General features: G+C 37.8%; 1 protein-coding gene across 2 annotated transcripts; it reads right to left on the reverse strand.

Moving 5' to 3' along the window:
- Positions 1-878: 878 nt before the first annotated feature.
- On the reverse strand, positions 879-17,583 carry LOC146671631 (nuclear GTPase SLIP-GC-like). 2 transcript variants are annotated; one of them, XM_085403898.1, is made up of 23 exons: positions 17,341-17,583; positions 17,139-17,205; positions 16,856-16,968; positions 15,140-15,181; positions 14,997-15,035; positions 14,562-14,586; positions 14,327-14,413; positions 13,922-14,009; positions 12,929-13,145; positions 12,590-12,808; positions 11,267-11,473; positions 10,999-11,174; positions 7,270-7,363; positions 7,099-7,186; positions 6,859-6,980; positions 6,434-6,607; positions 4,845-4,999; positions 4,619-4,736; positions 4,399-4,507; positions 4,169-4,299; positions 3,896-3,977; positions 3,629-3,706; positions 879-3,471 (listed from the first exon to the last, which is right to left on the reverse strand). In XM_085403898.1, the coding sequence occupies exons 2-23, from the start codon at positions 17,188-17,190 to the stop codon at positions 3,422-3,424; spliced, it is 2,466 nt and encodes an 821-aa protein (XP_085260024.1). In that variant the 5' UTR covers positions 17,191-17,205; positions 17,341-17,583; the 3' UTR covers positions 879-3,421. The 2 variants fall into 2 exon arrangements, with proteins under 2 accessions (XP_085260024.1, XP_085260023.1); XM_085403897.1 differs by having other exon boundaries at positions 879-3,475.
- Between the last annotated feature and the right edge of the window lie 843 nt (positions 17,584-18,426).

The raw sequence follows: 18,426 nt of genomic DNA on the forward strand, positions 1-18,426 counted from the left end.
CCAACACCAGTAGGCAAGTAGGGTAAAGTGTCTTGCCCAGGGACACAACGACCAGGACAGAGAGCCCAGGGATCGAACCGGCGACCATCCGGTTACAGATGTGATCCCCAACCCCCTGAGCCACGGTCATTATTTTATAATGATAAAAATAATAACTCGTCTAGTTGCAAAGAGAAAAATGTTGTACTTTTTAGTCTTTTCAGAAGCTGATGCTGTATGTCTAAGACCATGTCTGTAATATGGTGGCTCAGAGTTTCGTTTGAGAGTGGGATGGTCAGTAGCTTGTTTGCAGCAGCCTCTCCCATCAGCTTATGACACATATACAGTATACAGCAACGGGTAAAATCAGTTCAGTGCTTCGTTGGGTAGCATTAGTCCACACTTTGCACACTGGGCTCTCAGGTCCGCCTCGTTTCCTCCGTTCACAAACACATACTTCAGGAAGTCAGGGTTAAACTTGCACAAAAATGTTGCCTTGTGGACGGGGGGTTGTCACTTTTATGTTCATTTTTGCATTTTAAGAACTTCTCCATATATTTTGCTATTTATAAACAGCGGGCAGACTGTCTTCTTCTGGTTGCTTATTGAGGCTGATTAAACAACCCCCAACAAGTGGTGGGAAGCTGCATTGGAAGTGAAATTATTTTTAATGGACAGGGACACAGGTGTAAAATACCTTTTTTTTTCCAGCCCTCAAAGTGTGGCTCATGGCCCAGTGGTTAAGAATCACAGACTTATGTGATGCAGTATCAGTTTATACTGTAAATAACTACAAGAGGGTGGACAGGGTATGCTTTGACACATTTGTGAATCATTCAGAAAAACTGAGAAAAAGGTTGATGAAAGATTGATATTTATTCTGGTTCTTTTTTCCCCCCTCAAAAAACAAAAAGAAAGCAAACAAACGAAAACAACAAAAAACAATTCAAATTCAGAAGGATTTCCATAAGAGTAATGGGAGTAAAGACTATTCAGAGACTTATTTCAATGACTTTAAGCATTGAAAAATGCCTTAGTGGAATAAAATAAACTTCTGGCTATAATATTATGAATACGGCTGAAAAACTGTAATGAAGAAGGTCAAATGTTTTTGTCAAATTTTTATAACTTATATTAACAACTGAACCTAAACAAAAATGATGGCATTTTAGGATACTCATACTGATAGGTTTGTAGCTTGAACCTATTCGCTGGAACGTTGAAGACAATATAATTACACAGCAAGCAAGACACGAAGTAGGCAAAGTTCTTCATGTTCCTCGTGCACGGGAGAGAACCGGACAAACGCCGTTCCTTCGCTTGACCCCAGTTGCTCTCTCTGCTCCCCCGTAACACTGCTCTTTTATTGAGGTTACATGAATATGCATAGGTTCATTAACATATGACGTCTATATACAAACAAAGAGTACCTTTCCTGTGCGTTGTGTAAGTGTGTGTGTGAGTGTGTGGGGTCAGAGTGTGACCCCATAAATGACTTCCCTTAACCTGCTGGTCTGGAAAATCCAACAATCCATCTATATGTAAAAAGCACTTAGACTAAAACTGACATAGCTACATTAATCCTACCGTAAAACATTAAAACAAGGTACGACCTCTTCCCATGCTCCCAGGATGTAGGTGTGCATTCCTGGAATGCATTCCAAGCCTTTGCAGCCTGCTAAAGATCACACATCCTATCACTACACAATTGATTATACACCTCTAAGCATATATGGTTAAATCTTTCTAAGCATAAATGACAATCAACAATACAAAACCTAACACATGCTAAAAAAAAAGAAAAGAAAATAATATTTCCTGAAATGTAGAATTTATTACAAAGATAAATTGGGTGTAACATTTTAAGACAAGCTTTTAGAAATAATGTGATAATATATTTTTAATACAAAATATACTCAGTTCTTTTGTGGGGAAGGAGTTAGTGCCTCAAATGGCACCGAGTACTTGGAAAGACCTGCATAACAACAAAAATGGCTGTTAGGTGTGACAGAGGTCAAATTCTGTTAACAACACACAATGTTGTTAAAATATCACAACAGATTCTGCTAATACTACTGCCAAAACAATGTTTATGTAATATTTTTTGTGAAGAATAAACATAGATGACAAGTCAGAAATGTTGTTGGGAGCAAGAAACGTACAATTAAAGAGCATGACAAGAAGTATGAATGTGTCCTTGAAAAAAAACTTTTACAAATAAATCTATGACTATTGGTGTTTCTTATACACAAATCCATCTAATCCTAATTCAGATATTGTTTTCAAGAAAAACACCCTCTGCTGTGGCTCTAATGTATGAAAACCTGTCAAAAACACATATATGAGTGTGAAAAGTTGAGATGAAAAACTACTTTTAATCTCATAATCAGACAATTAATTCCACAGTGAAAAGAACTCCTGAAATTGAGGGAAAAGATGGACACAATGTAGAGGGATAAAACTAGTCATGTAGCTACAGGACGGAGATGGAGCTACTTACCCTAACTGACCAATCCTGTCTCAAAGTTTACAAGATCAATTTTAGGATTCATTAGATTATAGTACTAAACATTTTAGAAGTATTTGTAGGTAAATACAATTACAATTTTAATTGTAATTTTAGATAAAATACATTGATATTCCATTTAATTACAGGGGAATTACGCATTAGTCGTGGGCTGTATTATAAAGTGTTGCCATGTTTTTATCTTCTGTGTTAAGTAGACTGATTTTACATGTACTGAAATGTGTTATATAAATGTCATTGGCATCTGAATGAGCCATAACTAAATTCATAAAATAAAAACATTAAAATAGATTTGAAATATATGTAGAGTGATGTAATGTAAATGTCTTTCAGTTTTTCCTCAAACTGCTCTGTCAGCCTCAAGATTTGAATCATTAAAGATACAGACATTCTCAAAATCAAAGTCAAATGTCACCAAACAACTTTTAAATAGACCAAACAAAAACAACTGAAAATGATTGAGACATTGATTGGTATTGACATTGGTGTTTTGGTTTCTGTTCTATATTTCTTAGCTTGTGTATTCCTTTGCCCCTGATGTCACTCTGACCCTTGTACTGTGTTCCTCCTGTTCTTGGTCAGAGTTATCTGTGTTCAGTCTGTGGATTTCCTGTTTTACTTTGAAGGTTCATATCTTATGTCAGTGTTTCTAGTTTCGCTTCCTCTGTCTCGTTTAGTCTAATTTCTCCCGGCTGTGTTCCCACCTGTTCCTCGTTTCCTCATTTGCCTACCAGTGTATTTTAGTCCCTGTCAGTTAGTTCTTGTTGTTGCATTGTTAACGTCAGTTCACCCTCGTGCTGTGTCGATCTCCTTGTGTTTCCCGTGAGTTTATGTTTTTTCCCAGTTCAGTTTAGTTTCCTTTGTAAGCTTGTTTTCCTGTGCCAGCAAATAAAGCTGAGATAAAAGCTTTTGAGTTCATCCCTTGAGTCTGAGTCCTGCATTTTGGGTCCACCACTCCTGCTTGCCTGCCTGCCACACAGCCAAACATGACAAAAACAGAAAAAGAGGTTTAACAAAGAGCGATAACAAATGGAAACTTTGGTTTCCATTGGTTCCATTAAGGACAATTGTTTTAATTTAAAACATTTAATGTAATACTGATGATGACATTTAAGGACTTACCAAGTGATGTTTCATCATCTGGAGTGGCTGCAAGTTGATCATAATATTTCTTCACCATCTCAAGCTCTGTTGAAACATCTGAAAAACAAAACATTTTTTAATTGTTTCCCACCACAGTAACAGTGTCACTCAGTAATTTTTAAGTTAATTAAAAAATAGATAGACAAATAGGTAAACAGACTGTGCTATCAGGTGCAAGGCTGTAAAGATAAAGAGAAAAGGAAGAAAGCATTATCAAATGTAAATACAGCAAACTGTCCTGTTTACCTGGGAGTAAGCCCCCATCAGTTTTAAATGAACGTTCAATGGATTCCGTCATAATTTTCTCCAGAATCTCCAGGATGTTTACCTATTTTAGAAATTGTAATTACTTATCACAGATCAAAATGTGTTAAAGTCAAATACAATTACATTTAGAAGTTTCTCAAACTGGATTAAAAATATAAATTGAACATACATTTTTGTCTAAGTCTATTCCAGCTAAACATAGAAAAAGCCTTTGGGTGAATTATAACAAAATATGGTAATCATATGACAAACCTTCAAACTGTGCAACTTCTCCAACATGGTATTTTTTGCCTGCTCAAACATGTCCTTATTTGAGTGCACGTGGTCCTTAATAGTCTCTCTCATGTTGTACAGCGTGCCTTCTCCTTCAAATTCTGCAGCCTCTACAATAAGACAGAAAGCTCCAATTAGATTTCTCTTTCTGAATAATGATAAATATGTGTTTTAGTGCCAAGTTGTGAATCTCTGATTTTATCTCTTACTGCAGTAGCCTTCTTCCATAATGTCTTCAATTGTCTCTGTCAGACTGCTGTAGACTTTTTTCTTCTGTTTCCGCATCGTTCTGTTCAGTTTTGCCTTAATTTTTTCTTCCTTAGACACAAAACATGAAATAGGATGAAAATCACTTTAAATCATATAAAGTCATAAAACATTTTTTTTTTTACTGTCCATTAGTTTAGACAGGAAAGTTTCATCTCTTACCTCTGTCCTGAGAAACCTGAACTGCAGTTCAGCATTTTTGTACTTTTCAATCAGAGAATCAGTGTTAAGAGAAAATTCATTGATGACTCCATTGAATGCTCCACGTTCTGAGTCATTTCTAAAACATGTAAACATTGTGGTTATTAATGGCAGAATTGGCAAGTTTATATGTTATAAATTATCTTGAATAATATTATGTGACTGTTTAGAACTTGTCTTTTCTTACGGGAAGGTCTTTCTGAATTCTTCATCAATGCTGTCAGTCAGACATGAAGCTAACTTCATGTTAAGGTTAATTAGGGTCCCATTCTTTGGTTTGTGGACGCCACCATTCTCAACGACACACTTCAGTACCCTGTGAAAAGCACCACCCTTCTTTCCCTAAAACAAAAAAGAAAACAGAATTATTTAAATACACTCAACAAAAATATAAACGCAACACCTTTGTTACTGCTCCCATTCCCCATGGGATGGACGTAGAGACCTAAAATTCATTCCAGATACACAATATAACCATCCCTCCCAAACAGTGGTCACAAATCAGTCCAAATGTGTGGTAGTGGGCACATCTGCCATGTTGAGATAATCCATCCCACCTCACAGGTGTGCCACATCAGGATGCTGATCTGACATCATGAGTAGTGCACAGGTGTACCTCAGACTGCCCACAACAAAAGGCCACCCTGGAATGTGCAGTTTTGTCTCACAGCAAAATGCCACAGATGCCACAAGCAATGAGGGAGCGTGCAATTGGCATGCTGACAGCAGGAATGTCAACCAGATCTGTCGCCCGTGCATTGAATGTTCATTTCTCAACCATAAGCCGTCTCCACAGGCGTTTCAGAGAATATGGCAGCACATCCAACCGGCCTCACAACCGCAGACCTCGTGTAACCACACCAGCCCAGGACCTCCACATCCAGCAGGTTCACCTCCAAGATCGTCTGAGACCAGCCACCCAGACAGCTGCTGGAACAATTGGTTTGCACAACCAAACAATTTCTGCACAAACTGTCAGAAACCGTCTCAGGGACGCTCAACTGCATGCCCGTCGTCCTCATCGGGGTCTTGACCTGACTCCAGCTCGTCGCCGTAACAGACTTGTGTGGGCAAATGCTCACATTCGATGGCGTCTGGCACGTTGGAGAGGTGTGCGCTTCACGGATGAATCATGGTTCATATTGTTCAGGGCAGATGGCAGCTGAGAATGTCCCAGTTCTTGCATGGCCAGCATACTCACCGGACATGTCACCCATTGAGCATGTTCGGGATGTGCTTGACCGGCGTATACGACAGCGTGTACCAGTTCCCACGAATATCCAACAACCTCGCACAGCCATTGAAGTGGAGTGGACCAACATTCCACAATTGACAATCTGATAGACTCCATGCGACGATGTGTTGCACTGCATGAGGCAAATGGTGGTCACACCAGATACTGACCGGTTCTGGGTCCCCAGACCCCCAATAGCGCAAAAAGCTGCACATTCCAGGGTGGCCTTTTGTTGTGGGCAGTCTGAGGTACACCTGTGCACTACTCATGATGTCAGATCAGCATCCTGATGTGGCACACCTGTGAGGTGGGATGGATTATCTCAATATAGCAGATGTGCCCACTACCACACATTTGGACTGATTTGTGACCACTGTTTGGGAGGGATGGTTATATTGTGTATCTGGAATGAATTTTAGGTCTCTACGTCCATCCCATGGGGAATGGGAGCAGTAACAAAGGTGTTGCGTTTATATTTTTGTTGAGTGTACATATTACTGTTAAATCTGTAAATTTTTTGTAACTATATTTAAAATACATACACGATACAAGAAGTTCTTGAGTTTTTCTCCATATGAACCTTTGGATTTCTCAACGCCATCATTAAGACATTTTTCAAAAGCCATTATGGTCTCTTCCATTTCTTTTCGGACATTTTCAAGTTGGAAGTTCATGATTCTCTCAAGTTCTGCAAACACCTCGCCTTTTTTACTATCCTGAAAAATATTTGAAGTAATAAAACCATAAAAACTACTTGTCGTTTCTTATAGGTTCTTGAATTCAGTTGGTTTTAAAAATCACTTTTCTGTAATAAGAACCTGAGAAGCTAAATATAACAGCAAAAATGCATGAGATAAGTAATAACCCATAAATAATTTTTTTAAAAAACTAAATAAGAAACACAAAGACAATTGAGAAATCCCAAAATGTAAGAGAATGTTGTTGTATATCTTTTACTTGACCTTACCACTCCTCTGGAGTTGGCTCCTTGAATCAAAGCAAGAATCCCATAAGCTCCACTCACATAGTTTACTGTCTCTGAGTGACAGTCATTGAGCTCTTGCAAAAATCTCTGAAGTTTGGTTATTTCTGTTAAGAAGAAATTTCAGTGCCACAGTTTGACATTACATATTTTAATTCAAACTAAACGTTTTTTTCTTTCAGTCAGAGCAAACTAAAACAACATGTGCATCAAGACTTCACCTACCAGTTTCTTTTGGACTTAGATGCTTCCCTTTTAGGAACTCTCTGGAGCTCACTGTGAACACTTTGAAACTGTCATCAGTGAAGTGTTTCTGGGGGGAAAATGATTTAATTTTAAAGCATCCTTACAACTGTGGAGAGTCTGTATTATTTTCTGTAAGCCTATAAAACTCACCTTAATCTTGGTTCGCTTGTTGAATGCTTTCTTTACTCCATCCTTGGCTTGAATGTTTCTTTTAACTATTCGATCATGGATATCAGCTGATGAACTACATGAAATTTGCATATATGTACTGTTATCATCATCACTATTATTATCACCATCATTAATTTGGGGCAGGCTGGGTGGTTTTGATTTACTCTTGAGTTATGTCCACATGTCCACGGGTATTTTTGAAAACTGAGATTTTTTGTCTTCGTTTAAAAAAACCCCAATCCACATGTGCAGTTTAAAAAATATATCTCTGTTCACATGTAAACGCAAACACAAAGTAAAACGCTGTCAAGAACATGCCAAATCCTAACCTTCTTGGGAGGGAACAGGTAAACACAAAACCTTAAGTACTTCTGAAAAGTTTTGGTTTTTCTGAAAAGGCAACTACTTTTGTGTTACTTTTCAAGTGCCATTTTCAAACGCTTTCATTATTTGAATAATGTTAATAACTAAAGACAGTATTTTGGATTTTGCCTCACTGGTTTATTCAAATAAGAACGAAACTGACAATCAGTGTTGGTCAAGTTACTTGAAAAAAGTAATCAGTAACTAATTACTGATTACTTCCCCAAAAAGTAATCCCATTACTTTACTGATTACTTATTTTCTAAAGTAATTAATTACTTAGTTACTTTTTATAAACACAATTTACAACCTGAAGAGGTGATAAAGCGATAGATCTCTCAGCCCAATTCTACTTTTTCTGCATAATCCATCATACAAAATGTAATCAAATGGAAAAGTCCTTTTTTAAAACTTGTTTTATTCGTTTTAACTATTTAACTTTATGCATCAAGCAAAAATTTAATTAAATTTTATATGCAACATTCTCTGACTGGAAGAAAACACAGCAGAAAATAAATAAAGTCAAAGACTAGCGCTCCTGTTGCTCTATTTTCACCTGTAAAGCAGGAGTAGGGTAGGCGGAGGTTTCCCCTGGTGCAGGTGTGCCGCAGCGGTCAGTGGAAGAATCCGCGAGTTTCTCTGTGAATTTCCCATTATGTCGTAGCGGACTTGGTGCTTGCTCGGAAGTTTAGGGGGTTTTTTCGCTGTAAAAAGAAGTTTTCTTCCCATGCACAACGGACACTAATGTTTTTGTCACTTTTTATGGAATCAAACTCAAAGGTCAGTACTTCCACGCTTTAAACGCTGCACGCTCATACTCTCTCCCACACTCGATATATTATCCATTGTTGATCTGCACACAGAACGTCGTCGATCTGTCACGAACGTCGCACTCGCTTATGTCACTGTCATGAGACATTCTCGCAAAAAAAAAAAATCACGGTTTTAGTAACGCAGTAATGCAGCGTTCCTACGGGAAAGTAACGGTAATCTAATTACTGTTTTTGCAACAGTAATCCCTTACTTTACTCGTTACTTGAAAAAAGTAATCGGATTACAGTAACGCGTTACTACATTAGTCTGAGTGATTCAAAATCATAAGTCACAGCGCTGTGAAATATGGCTGGTGTAGACTCACAATTTAGGAATAGACAAGATGCATACAGCATACAAATATTTAATTTAAAAAAATTAAATTTATTCAAAAACAACGACGTGTTGGCATCGGGATTTGGCTTCTGTTTAATGTAGAAGCCACGTCCGAAGTTCACTCTAGGGGTGTCCAAATTCATAGACTGCATCCTCCTGAGGACCCGGCCTTCGCGGTCTACATGGGCCGGGTCCTCAGGAGGCCGGGTAGGCCAGAAGTGAGCAACTGTGAAATTGGACGATCTAGCCTTCAATTTTGCGTCACCAGCTGTCTCGGAGTTTAATAAACTCAGTCGTCTGCTCCTTGCTATCTAAAATATAACAGGACACTGGCATAAATTCTCGATCATCTCACACTTCTGTTTAATCAGTTTTCTGTTTGACGTTTATTCAGCTGTGTAAAAACCCTGGAAGAACCCACCCAAGGGATTAATAAAGTTTTATTTAATCTACTATAATCTAATAATTTTAATCTCAGCCAAAATGATTTACACAAACAAATAAAACACTGAAAAAAGCCAAACAATAACATTTTCAGTTATCTAAGTGACTTTATTTGATGAGATCATGTTTAACCTGATTAGCGAAAGACCGCGGGAGGTTTGAAAACAATGTGCCAGGAGTTTGCTGTTCTCGAGCTATCGAGCTCCTGGGTAACAGACGTATCCGAAAAAGTCGGAGCACTTTTGCAAATATGTGATGTTTTGATAAACTGCCGCCATTGTTGGAAACTGGAATTGTCTTGGCCGCGCTATGAATTCTGGGATATGGTGGGCCACGAAGGATACACCCAACCCATCCTTCAAATCTGGGGAAATGAGGGACGCATTCGTTGGCCGCATTCGTAGGAGTCTACGAATTTGGACAGCCCTCATTGCGTTGCTGTGATGTAATCGGCCAAGAAATGCGGCCTCAGCAGGATGCAGCCCATGAATTTGGACACCTCTTCTGACTCCTGTCTTTCAAAATGGAGGGACAGTAACTGCGGGTGTATATGTAAGCGTCTAAAAACTGCAGATAGTAAGATTAACAGCAACAGTATACTGTGTAAATCCACCATTGTAGAAATTCATTTCATCTAAACAATATTTTGGTGTACAGCATGATGTCAAAACGTTGCGTGACGAAATCTCTGTATTCGAGTTAAACACAGAAACGGAGTTTTCAAAAATATCCACGCTGGCACGAGTTAAAAAAAAAAATCTCAGTTATTAGTGATACAAAACACAGTTTACGTGCGGACAAAAAGCCCAAACGCATTGGAAAAGCTGCGTTTTCAAAAATACCCATGTAGGTGTGGACGTAGCTTTGGTCTTCAGGTGGAAATGTGGGAGGCTCCCTTTCTGACAAAGCTGAGCTTTCCCTGGCTGTTGCACACCTGTAACTCATGGTCATCGCCTAAATTGTGTTTAAAGACTGGCTGTGGCACTGCTTCTCTGCCACCTTAGGGTGTTGCTCTCCACTAATTCACCAGTTCATTTTATATATTTCTTTCATTGTAAATAAACCTATTAAATGTCATATTAGTTGTGCAAGTCTGCCTTGCGGATCCAGTTTATAATGATATGACTTTATTTATTTAATGTATTTATTTTGACTGTTAAAAAAAGCCAAACAAACTCGCAAATATGGGAGACTGGTAGCATTTATTCTAAAGCACTTGGAGAAAGGCCAGCATGTTTATTTGGATCGTGATGTCACCACACGCTGACATGCTCACATACAAATGGTTTTTTTTGTCACAGCAACTATTTTAACTTTGTTGCTGAAGGACAGTGTAATGGCACTTTTGCTTTACAATGTAAAATTGTTGAATTACTCGACTGTAAGGACCAGGATATGCACGATTTCCTATAATCTCATAGATTATGTGCAACATACATTAAAGCTGCCACGATGTCAGTTTCATCTCTTTCTCCTCCTGCTCTGCTGTTATTGCTCACCCTCTTCTCTCTTGCTGTCCCTCTACCACTGCCTTTCCCACTCTCCTCTATTCCCCTCCCTCTCTGTGTATTACTCAGTCCACCATCTTCAGTAAACTTTATAAAATTGTATCTGCCTCTCAGACTCCTTTTGACCCAAATGTTCTGTATTAATTACAACAAAGGCTCAACCAAGTGCTTCATTTTTTCTCTAGCCTGCATTGATCTTACATGAAAACACCTTGTAGTTGCTCAGCATTCAAAATGTACTTACAGATCATCAGAATCATCAAGAAGATCAGACTTGGTGCAGATAAAGTGAATTTGCTGACATTCGCCACCATTTCCAATCAGACTACTGACACTTTCCAGGATCTCCCAGGCCTCTTTCTCTGATGCTGCTCGATTAATCTCAGTCACAATCCACACAGTAGAACAATCTCCAACTATCTGAAAGGAGAATAACATGTTTCAGTGCTTCATTGAAAGATGACTGTTTACAGACAACACAGTATAAGCAAAGAGCAGTAAATGTGAATTACCCCTTTCCACATCTGATCTCTGCTCTTGTTACAGTCACCATTTCCAGGAAGGTCCACAAGTGTGACATGCTGGAGGAAAGGATTGTTTGGCACCCTGACAGTCACACACTTCACTAGTGGCCAAAACCATGTTTTTCCTTCATTATCTTCTCCTTGTTTTGACTCACTTCTTGTGTACTTGACAAATTGTGCAGAAAGTTCATTAGCCTGCAATAAATAGTAAAAGCAGTGCAGTTTAATTTCAGTCCTCACAGAATGTGCTTTATAGAAATCATTAAAAAGTCAGTGACATAAAAAAGGTTAAGTAATTAGTGTTAAGTTTTAGATTTAAATGATCAGATTGTGTCATGTACAAGCTTCCCCTTGTGTTATATTGGACCAAAAAAAACATCAATCAAATCCAAAATGAAAATAGATTTTTAGGATTTATTTAATTTTTATTCTCTATTTAAATCATGCTATGAACACTCTTGTTCTCAACAGCCAGTATTACTATTAGCAGAAACTACTTCATGTCGGCATTTTGCACAGTTGTCCACTTTAACTGACTGTCAGACACTGATTTACTTTGTGGCCACTTTGATTCAGTCTTTGCTGAATTTGCTCAGCAGTGAATTTCTACGGTGCAATTTAAAGTGTAAGAGTAGGTTAAAATAGGGAACTGATCACTGTTGTGTAAAGACGTAAAGGTTCTGACTGCGATTTAAGAAGAAGAAGAAGAAGAAAATCATGCTCTACAAAACCAGACCTGGACCAGTCTTGGGTCTTGTTAACCACAGTTATTACAAGAAGAGATTTTTTTCTGGAAATGTGATCATCTAAAGATCATTGTGGGAACTCAGTAAGATCTGTTTCGATCAGTGGATCTGTTTTCAGTGTTTTGTTTTTTGGACTTTTGACTCTATGCTGCATTCTGTTTTCAGAAGTGAACTTTGTTTCTAGCTCTTAGTCTTTTGTTAATTTTTTCAGTTCCCTTTTGTGTTTAGGTTGTGCTAGTTTCACCTGTGTGCCCTTCCCAGCATTGCCACTGGGTAATCTATCATGGCTGTCTGTTATAGTAGTAATATGATGTTATTACGTGCTACGTCGTCTCACTCACAGCATGACTATTATGTAATTTCTTCTGCTCCTTCTGTATTACTAGCAGTTGGTAACCCATTTAATTAGAGCAGGTAGTTATGGGATCTCAGCATAATCTGATAATTTGGTCAGTTTCCTTTTGTGTCCAGGTTGTCCTAGTTTCACCTGTGTGCATTTCCCAGCATCCCCAGTGTGTAGTCTATCATGGCTGTCTGTTATAGTAGTAATATGAGTTTGTCTTACTGATTCACATGTCAAAATCTTTCGCCTGGATTGGAGAAATTCTGGAATTTCTCTGAAATATTTGTTCTCCATGAGGTTTTCAAAGGACCTTTTCCAGTCTTCTCCATACAGTGCTGTCAGCTTTTCAACAGCATCATGATAATCATCGTCTTCCTTGTCCTGATTTTTATTATTGCCAAGAAGCTGACGCTGAAATGACCACAACTCATCGTTCCACTCCTACAAAAATAGATGACAAGCAATTTATTGAGGTATGTACCCAACCTTAAACCGCAAGAACTGGACTCTAACACATGTTATAGGTTTAAGTAAAAATCAGACTTTCAGAACTCATTTTACCTCCTTTGTGATGAACTCAATTTCTACTTCATACTTTGTGCTACGTGTGTTGGCTTCCACTTTGATCATGACTGAGGTGCAGGCATTGATGCTTCCTGAGGGTAAAAGATTCTTCTCTTTGATGATGGCATTTATCAAAGAGCTCTTTCCAGCCCCAGTTTTACCAAAGACGCCAACCAGCTCCCTCTTGTCTGTCTCCAAATCACTGATCTTTTTCCTGTTGAACAAGATTTTAAATATGGGTTAAACGATTCAGTCATGAAAACATTTTTAAACATGCTTTAAAAGTGAGAGTTTAAAAGAGAGTTATAATCATGGTAGTGATTTTTCAATGAATCATTACTAGTTTTATACACTGGTTCCACAAATTGTTTATTATATGTTGTTTTATTTTACTACTGAATTATTTCAGCATCTATAATTGTACTGCTGTATGTCAGCAGTTTGTGTCATACAATCTGACACAAGAAAGGAAAGAACCAAAAGGATTCATGTTCAGGCAGCACGGTGGCATGATGTTTAGCACTGTTGTCTCACACCAACATCTGGCTTGGGAACTTTTTATTTTGAGTTTATCTCCATGTTTGCCTCGGTTCTCTCCCGGTACTCTGTCTTTCTCCAACAGTCCAAAGACGTGCAATTAGTACTGATTCTAAATCCTCATCAATGTAGTTACTCATTCCTGTGACTGTTTCTTGGTGTAACCAGTGTGACTTCCATAAAGTGTGTTTGGACTGAATTATTTTAATTGTTGCGTTCATGTGAATATACTGCTCATTTTTGTGTGAGTCAAGACTCTTGAAAAGGGACCATCTTCTCCGTGTGACTCAATTACACATAACTAGCAGCTTCTGAGGATGTTTTACAGCCATTTTCTGCATTTTTGCTTTCTTTAAAAACAAACTCTCTGTGATTTGTTTGTGAAACTGTCACGTGATCAGGAGTGGAACCAGGCCCATACATTACAAAATATAAAAAAAACATAATACTCACTTCAAGAAAGCACTGAGTTTGTCTTGGTCATTTAGTCTGGCATGTACAAATGTCATGATGCTTTTCACATCAGACAGTATGATTGATTCTGTGGACAAAAAAGTAAAAAACTATTTAGAAGGAATTATAGACTAGAATAACCAGAAAATGTAAAATCTCATGTTAAAAAAACAAACAAAACAAACCTGTGTGAATTAGAGTATATCAGGACCATAATGTGACCACTTACCAATCAAACTTACAATACCATGCATCGTGTGACTGTTAAATTTTGACAACAAGCCAAAGGAAAAGTAATTTCTAGCATCAAAGATGAAACTGGCATGTTGGGCAAATTGTGCTGCACAGAAATTTAACCCTATAGTGGCTTAAACTGTGACACTGTTTAGTAAGAGACGTAAATACCTGCAAATCCTGGCATAGACAGACGCTGTCGCTTAGCTGGTGACTGCAACCTGCTGGCATCAGTTTGAAGGTCTGATTTTCTCTTTCCTGATTGGATAAAAACAACAAAAAATAATAAAAGAAAAAAACGTGTTTCTCTCAGTAAATTTATTCTTAGTAAAGTTATGTAGATTGCAAAAAATATTGGTGCCACAGACTAATATGAGATGCAATAAATACGATGCATGTGTCTCACCTGTATCACTTGTGGATGGCAAGACCTGAGGATGAATATGAGTTATACAGGAAATTATTACTATTTGCATTGGCATTGCTCTTTAACAGTATTTAAAGGACACTAACGTACAAGTTTTACAATCAACAAACTTAAATGCAGTTATGTATTCAACCAGCAGGCTGATACATCATAAATTACCTTCTTCTTAGTAAACATCTGTGAGACGATTCTTTTGCATAATTAAGTCGCAGTCCCAAAGACCTACAGAGACTGTTGGCAAACCCCCTAGCTAGGGCAAAATGTATATTCTCCAACTCCCTATGAATTAAGTTTTTAGATTCAGTCATTTATTGGCTTCTGTAGAGAGTGGTCAGTCTCTATAGACCAGAGGATGGAGCTTTACTTTGTATCAGGCAGTTGGCCCAAATGTCTGAAGTTCAGTATAATCCTTACCTGAACCACATCAGCTGCTTCTTCATGCTCCTGTTCAAGCTGCAGATAAAAAGTGCAAAGCAGTGTTTAATATTAAGCTCTTAAACATGTATTTGTCATGTGGACATTAAATCTGAAGGGGAAAAAAACTGTTTTTAACTTACTTGGAAAAGAACAATTGGTTCCTGATTTGAGTTTTGTTCTTCCTATCACAATCAAAACAATTAAAATCTACATTAGTTAAGAATTAATACAATTAAATATAATTACTGCCAGTGAAACATTGTCACCAGTGGGTCACTTGGTGTTTGCTTTCTGCATTAGAGTATGACTTCTTGTTCCAACACACAGTGGTGTTTTTGTGTAGTTTATCTGGATAGCCAATTTAATTCAGTTCAGTTCAGTTCTTTTTTATTTCAAACATATACATTCACCAACGTTTCACTAATTAATTAAAAACTTATAACGTATTTCAAGGTGTAATCTTCAACCATTCACTCAGAAACACAGAATTGGAGACTCGACTTCACACCCTTAAACATCCCGTAGCTAGCCAGGCCCCTTTAGCCAGCACAGCCGAAGGTAGTGTAGGCCCCATTGGCTTCCGCTGGCAGATTGTCCCGAGCAGTCGGGGAAACAAGATGACTGGGTGACAATAGGGCTGCCACGATTAGTCGACTAGTCACGATTACGTCGACTATCAAAATTGTTGACGACTGATTTAATAGTCGACACGACGTTTGAAGCTTTGTAAGATCCCAAAAGACGCAGGAATGAGTAGTAGGATTTAAGAGTGTAATAACAGACTGAAACAGAAGATGGCAGCACTGCATGTACAAGGATGCCAGCTGCCGTTAAACCCCGAAGAAGAAGAAGTAGCTGTGTCCCAGAATTCATAGCGCGGCCCAGCTCAGTTTCCAACAATGGCGGCAATTACAATCTATTAGCCAAAGGTTAGCTCCTTCTGGCAGATTGTCCCGAGCAGCCGGGGAAACAGGATGACTGGGTGACGATGAGGAGGAAGCAGAGTCTTAAACAGAAGCTCCTGGTACACCACCAATCTGTTCATGTGTCTAACTGTTTTTCCCCACTTATTGAATCACCTGCCAGGCAACAAACTCTGGTAAGTAACTAGGAAAGTAACTATTTCGTTACTTAAAAAAAAAATCCAGATCTTTTTTTTTTTTCACACACACACACACACACACACACACACACACACACACACACACACACACACACACACACACACAAATAGATGCACAAACCTAAAAATTTCAGATATTCTGGTTTACAAGGTTAAAAAACTGAGTTTACAACTACACATTTGATTTACAAGTACAAAATATTTATGACCACAATTTAAGCCCATAGAAAGGGTGGAGTTTTTTGTTTTTGCTCCTTAGAAAATGCAGCTTTTACAGTTTCTTCCTGCAGCAAACATAGCAATACTATTCAGGAGAAAATCTATCTAATTTAGAATAGAATAGAATAGAATAGAATTCAACTTTATTGTCATTGCACATGCACAGGTACAGGGCAACGAAATGCAGTTTGCATCCATCCAGAAGTGCTTTAAGTGATATAGATATATTACAAGTCTCCCCTTTAAATTAGCTGAAGACAGCTTCAACCATCTGTGTGTTGAAAAACTGTAATGTGTCCACACCACATGTTTTTGTTAGTAACAGTAACAATATTGTAAAGATAGAAATAGCAATTAGTTAGATTACTAGTTACTGAAAAAAAAGTAACAGCGTTACTTTTATTGCTGTTGTTCCCATCACTGATTATTACTGCCAGTGTATTTTTAAATATACAGATAATTCTAACAAAACTTCACCTCTGTATATAGCAATATTTTTTTGAAACTTAATTACCTTTAACAGCTTGAGTCTCTTCTTGAATTTCACTCTTGGTCCAGCTTTTGTGATCAAATTATCAATTTCTCGATCATCAAGCTCATACAGACTTTCAGCATCGATTTGTTCATCTGTAATTAAAAATAAAGTTGCAGAGATAAAGTTTATTCTCAACTTGCTTCAGAAATTCTTGTTAATGACTGAAAAAGCAATCGGCCCAAATCTATGAGCTGTTTTACAGTTAACAGATCACATCAGTATCAATATCTGTACCCATCACATATTTACATTAATACTTTACCTTTAAATTTCTCCACCAACTCACTTAGTTTGGTTCTTACGAAATCATCCATGACCAAGAAATGAAACTGTAAGATAAAATGCAATATTTAACCAGACAATACTGCTTTACAGATTAGAGATTTGTGATCGACTTCTCCGTTAATGCATATATAATCAGAGACACTGATATTAAATTCAGATTAAAAGTTCAAACTGCTCACCTTTTGTCGAAAGTAATGCAGGAAAAGGCTGCTGAGGGAGATGTGAGGGAAGCAGTGAGACACAAACACGAAACAGGCGGGAAAAATAAAAATCAAGCAAAAAGCAAAGTCCACAAACAGATACGGTTAAAAACAAACTGGAACTGTGTGGCTCAGACTGCACAGGTGCAACTGCATCTATACATATAATAGAAAGGCTAATCCAACACGAGTAAAGCGGGTGCAGGGAAAAGCAGAACGGAAAACTGAGAGAAGCAGGAAGAGGTGGTGTTTGTGCAGAAGGGTGTGGCTGGCAGACAGGTAACAACCTGCCTCGGAGCAAATGTTTTGTTTTTCTTTTTTGTTTTACTTTTTTAACAGAGGAGTGAAACGATGTTGGGTGATGAACACTTTTAAAACAATACTTATTAATACTATCTTTAATCCTCAAAAGTATTAATAAAAATAGAAATTGCCACTCTTTTCTGTCACAGTCATCAGCCACAACCATCCCACAATAGATAAATGCAACTGTTATGTTTGACTTGCTGAATTATGGTGTATAGGTAGTAGATTCACTGACAGTTAGAAGGAAAAAGAATTTATAAACCTTGGCTGAAAGTTGTTGCTTAATCAGTGTTTGTGCTTTTAGAATGGCGTATTTAACATGCTCAAATGTTGTATCGCTACATAAAATAATTGTGGTTCACACAAACATGCCTTCTTATCCTCCCTGCGCTATTCGTTTTATGTTAATGTATTTAGATTGTAAAACACAAAAAGGGACAGCATATGAAAACATACATACATCTGTAGGGCCACATTAAATATCTGCAGTTTGTGATGTGATTATAGAACTAAAACAAATGATTTTCCTTCCATATTCAAAGTGCCAAAGAGAATGAGATCCCTCGGTTCATCTCTGTCTAAAAGTGGAGTAAAAGGACTTAGCATCCAGCCTTTTAATGGGAATCGTGATGCAGAGTGATAAAACTGAGATTACTTAGATGTTATTTTGCTAACGGTTAATCGTGTTTAAATTTAATCAACATGATGAAATAGAAAGTGTAGTTTGGGTAATGAAATTATTTTCATACCTGACTTTTT

The sequence above is a fragment of the Rhamphochromis longiceps genome, linkage group LG4 (assembly GCF_057381845.1).
Source record: "Rhamphochromis longiceps isolate RC_006_pf linkage group LG4, R_longiceps_female_GT1.1, whole genome shotgun sequence".
NCBI classification, from domain to species: Eukaryota; Metazoa; Chordata; class Actinopteri; order Cichliformes; family Cichlidae; genus Rhamphochromis; species Rhamphochromis longiceps.